Below are 12,009 nucleotides of genomic sequence, written 5' to 3'. Positions count from 1 at the left end.
TGAGCTGGTAAAATTGTAGTGTAGTGTAGGTTAATGTCTGTGTCCTGTTTTGCAGGTGATGGAGGGAATGCCGCTTCACCTGGAGTGTTCAGGGAATCTGGTGCCTGTGAGGAAGGCCACCCAGCAGCCTCGCTGCTTCAGCTTCCAGGCGTTCAGAGATAACCGGCTTCCTGTCTCTGTTAAGGTATTACCATTTGGCTTTCTCTTACAGATCTTTCTTCAGTTTTATATTCTTTGTCACTCACTTGTTACTCCACCAGCTCTGTCTCTACTCAACATATGTATGTGCCTTCATTGCTTTCCTTGTGTCTGTGTGTCTAAAGGTGAGAGACAGCAGTAAAGAGCACACTGGATTTCTGTCTTTCCTGCGCAAGTCCACAAAATATGAGGACAGCCAACATGTGCTCTGTAACCTCAACATTACCATGCCTCCTTGTATCAAGGTAAAGCTAGTTACAAACCACATACTGTACAGTGTACTGTTCAGTTATAGTCATTTCCTTGAGATGACAGACTTTGGTGTTGTTTGCTTGTGACTGGCAGATTGTTGGGAGTGAAGACCGGAGGCGAACTCTGACCCCGCTGGCTTTAAGAGAAAGATACAGCGCCCTAAATGAACCCGCTATGGGTATGAGGCTCTCACTCTCTCACTTGTAAATGGTGGCACCTGCTTATTTTTATTGTGATGATATAATAGTATAAGGCACAGTGTGATGGCATCATTTATTCTACAGTATCAACAAGCGTTGCAATGCAGGGATAATCTCAACTTTAAATTGAACAGGATGTTAAATAGTCAGTTTTGGTCTGGTTTGTGCAGCATCAATGAGCGCCATGGAGAGGACAGAGCTGAAGATGGCTGTGATTGCAGAACAGTTGGGACTGAGCTGGGCTGGTGAGTCAACAAGAATATACTGACTCTATTTTTATGTGTTGTAAACCATCCATATTTACCTTATGTCTGACATGCTTGCCTAGCTTGCTGCTGAGTAAGTTCAACATGGCAACCAGCCAACGAAACAAATTATTTCCCGTTTTCCTGCCAAGAGCGTGAGACTATTCTGCCTCTTCTGGATAGAGCTACTGTGAATTAGAGTGCCATTTTAAGACTGTTTACACTAACAGCATGACTCACAGGTGAAATTAAATATAAATACATATTTCACTCACTTAGTTGATCTTCTCCGTCTCATTTTCTACACAGAGTTGGCACGCGAGCTTCAGCTCAGCGTGGATGACATCAATAAGATCCGTGTGGAGAATCCTAACTCGCTGCTGGAGCAGAGCTCTGCACTGCTCAACCTGTGGGCCACCCGCGAGGGCAAGAGGGCCAAGAGTGAGTTTCTGAGGCTACAATACGTTTTTGAATAACTTTTGCTAATTTTACGCCTTGCATTCACTCTACTCCGGCATTTCCAAGCCGTTTTAAGTTTGAAAACTCTTGGGTTGTGTCGTACTCTGGACGGGCATAAACGGAGACCTTTGGAAATAACGACCCACTTCAGTCAGACTTATCTGTTAGGTAGGCTTACTTACCTTTTACTAACAGTTCCACCTTGTCGTCGGTTTAAGCAAATACATCCCTTCTTTCTCCAAAATTATTTTCAATTTATACATTAATGTTTTTTAACCACAGATTAACATTAGACAATCTGCTTCCTGATTACACCGTCACATGCATGCCCAGTGTATGTGAATGGTCATGTGATAAGTGTTGTCAGACATGTTAATATGGACAGAGTTCATTTCTGATACTGAGCCTAAACGCTTGTGTGGACGGAGATCGTTTTTGTTTTAAAACACCGTTTCAAAATGAAGACGGAGTAGTGTGGATGTAGCTTGAGATTGCTGTGAATTTCTCTCATCCCCTCATGTCTTTATTAACGCCTCTTTAACCCAGTCAAAGTCAGATTGTTTGTAATGGTACTGGTGTTTGTCCTTGGAACCCCCTTCCCCTCCTCTTTTTTTCTTGTCTGCTTGTGTCTCTCCTTCACATGTCTTCACTGCAGTGGAGAGCTTGTACGCAGCTCTGAAGAGTATTGACCGTATGGACATAGTCAACATGTTGGAGGGCCAGCCGCCTCAGCCTGCGAGACAAGGCTCCCGCGATTTCAGCAGACGTCGAAACAATGAGAGAGACAACCTCTCCCCTGGTATGACCAATGGTAAGTTCCCTCCCCAAATCCCCCACAATGCAGCCCCTTCTACATGTCCCTTTTGCTTTGACCCTGAGCCATCTTTCCAATATACATACATCCTCGCACCCTTAAATCCCCTAAAGGCAAAGTAAAGTTTGTTTCTCTCTGTTGTCCCCATGTTTTTCTTTTTTATTCCTCCGTGATGCTGTTGTGTATGAAAGCTGCCACAAACGTCAAACTTTTCCAGGAATTTACCCCAACAACATGCAGAGGGACTCAGGACACTCCTACTGTGCTACAACCTCTGTAGTGCCTTTGGTTATGCATTTCTCCATCTATTCATTCAATGTGATGGGAAGTAGAGTGAAGTATACAAAAAAGTATGATTATGTGCTGAATCTCTAGAGTTTGCAAGCATCCCATTACTGAATAGCCCCTGAGAAAAACACTTCACATAGAGATAAGTAAGATATAAGTATCATTAATAGTTGTACTTTTATTATTGTTGTCATTGTTATTTTGGTTTCCTCTTGTTAAAGGTCCAGTGTGTAACGTGTTTAGTTGTTCATTAACAAAATCTGTGTTGCCCGTTCACAAACTTGTCCTTTTTCATGAATATTTACCTCCACCATAAAAGTATTCCTTTTGGCATGAAATTTTACATTTGCATTCGCATGAACTGGGGTAGACGCTCCATATTCATGCGCCATCTTGAAATACGTTAGTCGGTAAGGGACATAGAGGACATACTGCTCTGCCTTTCATGTTTTCGCTGTCACATGATAAACTCACAGGTGCCGCTAATGCTGCTAATGGGTATCGTAGCTTCCCGCCCCTGGCAAGTTTGAAGAAGGAAACATGGAGGACCACACGTATTCAAAATCCAAATTTCAGAAACAGGAGTTTTCTTCTTCGCCCAGAAAAAGAAAAAGGATATTGAAAAGAGCAAGAGAACGGCTTTTTGAAGCGTGAAGGCTACCGTAGCTGTAATACGTACTTTGAACTGCGTGGTGCGAGAGAGTTGATTGCGATATATGATCTCAACGCTAGATGGGAGAAATTCCTACACATTGGACCTTTAAATAATTAGATCAGTCAGTATTTGATTATATTAAGAGTTTATATTGCCCATTATTAACTTAGAGGGCCTTCATTTTAGAGTGATATTTGTTTATTAAACAACACATTGTCATACATGATCATACCACATAGATCATACTGTAAGTATAGCCAAGCTTTACTGACCTTCTTACCAATTGTCAGTCCTCAGTCTTTTACTCCTTTTCCTCATGGTTTCCTTCACACATGCATACCCTACATCTTATTGACTCCATTTTCACCTCTGGACTGGTGTGAGCTCCCCTACTTACTGGACTGGCCTCTCTGTATCCAGTGCAGACGATGAGTCAGTCTGACAGGTGACAGGTCCTTTTCTGTGAAAACTGGAGCAATACCCAGAGATGTAACAATGCATAGAGATACGACCATGAGGGTCAAAGGGTGAAAAGGGATATGTTCAGATCACAGCTGCAGTGAATCTGATAACCGTGTATCTGTCTTGTCTGTCTATCTGTCTGGCTACCTGCCTCCCAAAGGCCGTTCCTGCTTTGACGCTATGCGTAAAACGGCTTTTTGAATACCTGGATATTGTGTCTTCTGCTAATCTCACAATGATCACGATGACGGGTTTCAAGAGGTTTCTATAAATTAATGTCCTGATTTAGTACGTCGAATTGGAGGACCAAAACTGACGTTTTAGGCAATAAATAAAATGAGGCAATAAGGAAAATGGTCAGAAAAATAATTAAATAAATAAAATAGGCCTATAAGTCTATAAATGCTCAAAGAAATTGAGAATAACCATCAGGTTCACATCCTTAAAATAAATATTGTGGTGGACAGTGAAGGAACAAAATACATTCATCATCAATTTCCTTGTGCATTAGATTTATTCATTTTTTACTAGTTTCTTTATTTCTCAATTCATTTCGCAGATTCATTTATTAATTGCATATTAAACATATAGTTTGACATTTTGGAAAATATGCTTATTTCTTGCTGAAGAAGATCGATACCACTGTCATGTCTGTACGGGAAATGCGAAGCTACTGCTCCCGCAAGCAGCTGGTTAGCTTAGCTTAGCATAAAGACTGGAAACCGGAGGAAACAGCTAGCGTGGCTCTGTCCAGGCTAGCTGTTTTTGTTTGGATGCAGTAACTTCCTGGAGTCTCTTCTGGTTTCCTTGCAAGAAGCTGCTGCGTTAATTAGTGAACTTAGGAGGTGCTGGTATGTGGATGTGTTATCTTTTGGACAGAGCTGATTCCCCCTGTTATTAGGTTTTATGCTAAGCTAAGCAGATGCTAGCAGTAGCGTCATATTTACCAAACAAATATGAGAGTGGCATCGACCTTCTCATTTAATCCTCTGCAACAAAAGCAAATAAGCTTATATTCCAAAATGTAGAACTCCTCCTTTAAGTCAGGTTCAGTCCTCCATGTGAAGTAAACTTATTATTATCGAAATAGTGTTTTTTAACCTAAAATGTTTTACAGAAAAAGCTGACAGAATATTCGCTATAATCAGTAATCAGTTTTACTGCAGCCTTATTCTATCTTTCTCTGTCTTTACCTGTCTTCCCCTCTTTTTGTCAGAACAATGGGCCTCATTCACCAACCGTTCTTACGAAGAAATGTGTTCTTAAACCCTTCTTACGCACTTTTTTACAAATATTCTGGCATTCACTAATGTTTTCTTTACTTGGATTTGTTCTTAGCTAAGAACAAAATCTACGAACACTGAAAAGCACTCTTACGCACATTTGAGTGATGACAATTTGCTCCAAATGATTGCTTACTGCATTTTATTTAATTCTACAATTGTTTACAATGATAGTATTGTACTGTAATGTATTTCTGATCATTTGTTGATAAAAAATCATATTATTCAAAAAAGACACTAACACTGCAATTTACATCAGCAATTAAACTGATTAAATCCTGCGTTATTTGGTGATTGATCGCTATTTATAGGGCCAAAATGCAGTGGTAGAATGTAACAAAGTACAAATTCTTCGTAACTGTACTTAAGTACATTTTTCACGTATCTGTACTTTACTTAAGTAGACTCAATAGTGCATAGCCTACTTTTGACTTTTACTTTGTTACATTTTGCAGCAATTATCTATACTTTCTACTCCACTACATTTCTACAATGTTCCGTTACATTTTCTGATCAGTTTCCCCCTCTGCCAAAACGTCTTCCTGACCGTCACACGTTTGTCTTACCAGTGAAGTTTGGTTGCCGTAGATACTGTATATATGGGGCACCGCTGATCCAAGCCGGCTCCGGGGCTCCTGACCCTCGGTAATACAGCCCCGGTGAAAATGAAAACGTTTGTTTTTTTATTATTCCCGTTTTTAAATCAAAGTTGCCATCTATTTCTCTCCACAGCGTTGTTTACTCCTCCGCCAGGCTGTGTAAGACGCGTTCATATCTTATTGATTTGGCTGGACCTGTTCACATCTCCCCATTTGCGCTGCTTCACACACTTTATTTGCTTACTTGCATGGTTAAAGAAAATGAAATACATCCATGAATAAAACCAACCGCATTCCGATTCTAACAACATATTTCCGTTTCATGGTTAGGATAGGAACTTTTCTTAAAAGCCAGGCCTTGTTTGTGGACACCTTCTACTTTTACTAAAGTAAATATGTCTCTGGTTATTTGTACTTTTATTTAAGTACTGAGATTGAGTACTTCCTCCACCGCAGCTCCGACAAGCTCCGACAAGCTCCCACAAACTGTCTCCCAGAAGGTGCACAGGAAGTGTCATGTCCTTATATGGGAATTTTTGGGCCGTTTTCTTATGCTAATTAGGAACAACTGGCACGCGCTTTCAGTTACGAATACGTGGGATTCATCAATCCTAAGAACACAGGTGCGAACAAATCTGCTCTTTAAGAACACGTCATGAATCCGGCGTAAACTTTTCTTAGAAACCTTCTTAAGAACATATTTAAGAGAAAACTTAGGAAGATATTGGTGAATGAGGCCCATTGTCTGCAAGATTTTACTTATCCTTTTTCCTTCATAGTTCTAGTGCACCTCTGTTGTAATTAAGCACATTTTAAAGGTGTATTCAAGATCATTTCCAGGTTAGAAAAGATTTAAAAATAAATACACTAGATCGTGATAGAGTAAGACCTCTTCTCTTAGACTTTTGTAAAAGGACATTTAAATTCTCTCCGCCTGTGGCTGCATGGGGAGTAGTTTGAGTCTCTTTAGGGCTAAACTTGAATGTCCTTTTGGGAGCACTGTTTTCATTCCCTGTGAATCTGTCCCTCTCTCTGTGTTTCTCTGGACATGTCATCTGCAGCCTAGCCGCCCTACTCTTCCTTCTTCTCACTCCTCTCCGAACTCTGACCTCATGCCAACCTCATGTTGACCTCTGACCCACATCTTTATCTTTTCTTTTTTTTGCGAATAGTCGTGCATTTTCTTTATTTTTGTGCTTTTGAAAACCCCACCTTTTTAATGTCCGCTCTGTGACCGATACCCCTCACACAGACTGTGTACTCAGCACCCACTGGGAGGGGGGAGGTGACCCTCGCTCTCTCTCTCGCTGTTTCTGTCTGTGACCATTACCCTATTTTATATTCCTCTTCCTCTCTTGCTGCTCTCCTTTTCTCTTGTTCCCACTCTGTCTTTTCCCTCTTTTCCCATCCTTTATTTCCCTGCCTGTCTGCATGTGCATGAGGCTGACTTTCATCGCTCATCTCCCTCTGTGTTTGCATGGACACACTGGCTTGTTGGAGATGACGAGTCAAACACTGCATTAACACTAAATGCTGCTTGACCAACAGACGTGTTCTTGCATGGCATGTATACTGAGAATGACCTTATAGTCTCTCTTCCTCCTCACCGATCTTTCCCAAGGGGGGGTTAAAAAAGGCCACAAACCTTTTTTTTGAACTGTGACTTGCGTTGCTCATGTATGAATGTTGTGGTTGTTCTGTATGTCACTGATTTAATGTAAACTGTCCATCTGATGGGTTATTTTGTGTGAAATATATCTTTTTAATGTCTTTGTGTCGTACAAGGGTCAATTTCATATTGTTCCTCCCCTTACTGTAAATGTGCTTATTGTTTAATGTAAACTCATCAATCAGTCTGTGAGAGTGTGTGAGCGTCTTTATGTGTGTTTTAAGTTGTATACTGTAAGTCTTTGGTGTCCTCCATACACATGTGTGAGTGTATCGGTGTTAAAGCGAATGGACAAAATGAGTAAATTTCCTTTACACGTGTTGTTACCCGATCTTCACTGCTTTGTTTTCTGTGGTTGTGTGTTTCAATCGGGGGGTCAGGCAATCATTTTTTACATATTTTACACCCGTCCATTCCCTATATTTATTTCTTTTCCAAATCTCTTTCTATCATTCCCAAATCTTCTTAGACGGAGAGAGAGGACTGACAAATTCATTATCTATTCATGGCAAACAAAAATGCTCATTTTGTAGTTTGTGGTGTCACCAAAAACAGACTCATAACACAATAAGCATGGATTCACGTCTTGATATAGTAAATTTCAAAAACACATAGACTCACCAAACACACCAAATCCTCATGATCCCATGATCTCATTTACTTGCAACAAAAATGTGCACGGGTACTGACATTTATTATAATAATAATAATAATAATAATAATAATAATAATGAATAGGCTTGTTTGAGTAGATCAGTTAATTTTTGTTAAATTTAGAGTTTAAAGTAATTAGATTTTATTTATATGAAGCGATAACTATTTGCCACAGCTTATATTATAAATCAACTCACATTTAACGTGATCAAGCGTTTGCGAATGAGGTCCCTAAATTTTAAAGGAACCTGACACCGTATCTTCTGTTGTGGCCCAAATGAACGAGGAATGATGATTTCAAACTTTCAACTCTTTACTCGTCATCTTCTGTGTTCTAGTAGTACAAGAAGATATTTCATCAGCAATCAAAAGATTCCAGAAGTCAAAGCCAATGCTGTTTTTTTAGCAGATTTATGTCTTTTAACTTACGAAGACAAATCACTATACAAAAATATATATGTATATTTATTATTGCTAGTTTCTATAGACAACTGACAGCAGTTGAGAGGCTGCAAGATAAAGCCAAAAGTAGGACAAGAGGTCCTTCTGGCCGCTTGGTGTCACAAATATCTCCTGCACTCTCAGCAGTTCTCAACAGCAGCACTGCCAACCATGAATCAAGTTACACCCTGCAGCTCTGCACAGCTTCCTCATCGCTATACAGTATTCACATACAGTCTGTCTCTCTCTTTCTCTCTTGCTCGTTTTCTCTCTCTCTCGCTCGCTCTCTCTCTCTCTTGCAGAAGGTGAACCGCCTTCTCTTCTTGCTTTTATCTACATACTGTATGCCCTGCACTACATCTCCTATTTCATCCTATGGTTAATGTATTTCCTGGTAACAAATCCTGTAGTGTTACAGTCATAGTGCCACTCACACTTTGCTTTACCTACATTGCCATTCATCAAAACAAATTACGTAAACTATTCACCTAATTTCCATGGTAGTTGGTCATTTGGTTCAGTATGATCAAGACAAATACAAGGCAGACTCTATGTATAGTATAAGTGCATTCTTCATAGTCTCTAACTGGATTTTTCTTTCTTTTTGTGCAATACATTTAGAATCTCAATAAAAAAAAAAAAACATTCCTGATGCTGTGACATTGTGTTCTATCATGACAGGTCTGCCTTTACAAAAAACATATTGTTACAAAGGGTGTTCAAGACAGTTGAAGGAGTGACCTGAGTCCACAGCACATTAACAGTGTGCAGTTTTACTATTTGATATAATTACACTTGAAATACTCAAATCTATGTTTGAGGCAGCAACTGTGTGACTTTCACAACAGATGGAAAATCAAGTCTACCGTATATGTGTTTGCATTAGTATTAGCAGGACTATAGGTTATATGTTTATTGTATACATTATAATAAATATATGTGTCAATGAAAGAGCAAGCAGCTGTGTGGTGAGCTGATGTGTGTGAGGAGAGATGAGATTGCCTGCGTGCATGCTATCCAGCCTGACAACGATATTAACCTGCCTGTTTTTTGAGTGGGTTTGAATGCATGCATATCTGAGTGTGAGTGTATGTGTGTGATAGTATGAAACAAAGAGTGAGCGAGTGTATTTATAGCATGTGTATGTGTGACAAAGTGTGTGTCCCTACCCCAGGTTGGGGGCAGAGGCAGTAATTCCTGTCCGTCTCCCTGCAGGTGGCAGACAGCAGAGCAGCATCAGTCACTGCTGGGTCCAAACCAAAGTGTCGGTCTCTCAGTCCGTCCAGTTGTGTCTGCTGCTGCTTCCGCTGCTGCTCTCTCCGTCAGCACTGGCTGATCGAGCTTGACAAACCCTTGTCTAAAAGCTGCCCTTGCTCTCTTGTCCTAAGCTCCTTGCACCCTTATTCTAGCTCTTATTGTCTTGGCCCTCCCCTCTCTCCTTCCCCATTCCTCTCCCATTTGTCCCTTCAGCCTCCTCTACTCTCCCCCTAAATGCCCAGCTCCTGGGCAGGGGCACCTATCCCCTCCCGGGGTCCCGGTGCTGTGGGGGTGAGGTGGGGAGGGAGGCGGGGGCCTGGTGTCAGTGTGCCTCTCTCTGTCTCGCTCCAGGTTATGGGCTCGCGCAGGACGAGCTTCTCTCACCGGCCTCCATGCAGTACAGCCTGCCCTCCCCGCTGGGCGCTGAGCCTTACTGGCAAGAAGTCTCCAGTCTGGACTGTGCTCCCATTGCCACCACAGAAGAAGACACCCTCATGGAGATGTCTGATGTGCAGGTGTGGCCCTCAGGCAACAGCCCATCCCTGGTGCCTGTGGAGGACTCTTCGCTGGAGTGCAGCAATGCTGACGATTCAGAAGGTCTGCTGGGGCTGCCGTATGGAAGCCTGGGTCGGCCAGCTAGTCAGGCCAGCGTACCCAGCGGAAGGGGTGGGGTACTGAGTGGCTCCATTGAGCTGCCCGAAGACGATTCAGAGATGGGCGTTGACTCACTCAGCACAGCCACGCCAGCCTCGCTTGGGGGCACCATCGCTGGGATCAATCTTAACCGGCTGAACAATGGTCAGGGGTCAGAGGCAAGTTCGGAGGTATCAGCAGTTACCAGTACAACTGGTGGAGGTGGAGCTGGAGGAGGAGGAGGAGGAGGAGAAGGAGGGACGGGCTCAGAGGAAGGGCTTTCTCTTGTTGCAGGACAGCAAAGGGTGTATGCTCGGCTGAGTGAGTCACCTGGTCTGAGCTGTGTTGCAGACCGAAATGGAGACAGGTAGGTCAGACCTCTGTCTGCCTCTCAGGTGACAAAGTCAAAATCACACCAACAAAACAATAGATCTGTGCTTACATCTTTTTAATCATTATTGCATGTCAGTGGATGTCAGTGGTGAACTGGAGTTTTGTTTTGTTGTTTTTGTTTTCTTGCGGAGGAAGTAACCGCTAAGGGGATATGATCAGTTGTTTTACTATCCTCGGAGTAAGCACGTACAGTACGTGTACCACCTCCACATTGATCCGTTCTCTCCTTCCAGGTCAGGTAATGGTGGAAACGGAGGCGGTGGAGGCTCTTTCCTTTCCTACCTGCAGGAACAGTCAGGCCCGGGGTGGATCCCTGTCACGGACCCTACACAGGCCTGGGTGGGCAGTCAGCCTAAGCCCAGGCAGGCCATGGACACCATGATATCATCAGTATGTAACGCCGTAGATGGCGACCAGTCCCACATATCCCAGGAGGCCTTGCTTCAGCCTGTGAGGGACATGGGGCACTCAGAGATCTTACGGGGGCACTTCAGGGGTACCCAGCCATTTGAGAAGGGTTTGGGCTTCCCACACAGAGTACCAGAGCTGAGGGCCTGGGACGATGTGCGCCTGAAGGGCCAGGTGAGTGTGTTGCTCCTACCATGAAAAGTAAAAGGGACGTTGGTTTGACAAGCAATCAGTCATACAGATATCAAACTATAGAGACTGATGATAGCATAGGCTTTAACTGTAGTCATGCAAATCCAACAAACTTCACCGTTTAACAAATCAGCATTAGATTATTAATGATAGATCCTAGAAACATACAACACACACACACATACACACACACATACACACACACAGAGTCAAGGGCCCAAGATGGGCACAAACAGTCCTGCCAAATATAGCAAGCATTCTCACTGTCCCACTCGTGTTACAGGATCCGCCCCACCCTAGTCATTTCCACGTGTTAACTTTTTGGCACAACACCACCACATCAAACTGTAAAGGACAATGTCAGGTTTGAAACTGTGAGCAGTAATAGACAATTGCTTTAGGCTCTTTGTGGGCTTGCTTTTGTATGTGGTTCATACTGGTGAGAAAAGAGCCTTTTAGCTTTTGTAGTGTTTGGATGCAGTGTTGCAGTGCTGCAAAATAGTGCTGCATAGTGATGCTTTTGAGGAAATGTGTCTACTAGGTTGTGTGGATGAGAAATTTGTTTATAGTTAAAGTCCCTGAAGGAAGTCAGAGGACAAGTTTTTACTTCATACAATACTCTTACTACAGCATACAGAACCACACTGGAGAAGCCAGAGGTATTTAAAGGCCACAGATCATATGATCAGAAAGAGAGAGAGAGAGAGAGTGGTGGGAAAAGAAGCCTCCCAAAGTTGCTTTAGCTCGGATTTAATGCCATCGAGTGGGTTCTTCTGACCTGACAGTAGGAACGAGAAGGAATAGAGACCCGATGCATCGGCCCACTGCCCCAGCTAATGGAGGACAGACGTGAACTGAAAGACAAATAACCAAACAGCGAATGAACCGGTGACAGAAGGCCGCAGGC

The 12,009-nt window shown here is 42.6% G+C and overlaps 1 protein-coding gene across 1 annotated transcript in view; it reads left to right on the top strand.

Moving 5' to 3' along the window:
- ank1a (ankyrin 1, erythrocytic a) overlaps nt 1-12,009 on the top strand; it is a 116,805-nt gene that overhangs the window by 95,627 nt on the left and 9,169 nt on the right. The window contains 8 exon segments of the mRNA XM_028577867.1: nt 56-184; nt 324-443; nt 544-628; nt 821-895; nt 1,205-1,336; nt 2,010-2,165; nt 9,828-10,476; nt 10,736-11,084. Of these exon segments, the coding sequence (XP_028433668.1) occupies nt 56-184; nt 324-443; nt 544-628; nt 821-895; nt 1,205-1,336; nt 2,010-2,165; nt 9,828-10,476; nt 10,736-11,084 (1,695 nt within the window).

This window comes from Perca flavescens, chromosome 5, assembly GCF_004354835.1.
Source record: "Perca flavescens isolate YP-PL-M2 chromosome 5, PFLA_1.0, whole genome shotgun sequence".
Lineage (NCBI taxonomy): Eukaryota > Metazoa > Chordata > Actinopteri > Perciformes > Percidae > Perca > Perca flavescens.
Note: the sequence above shows the minus strand (reverse complement) of the source record. Positions and strands in the feature narration are given on the sequence as shown.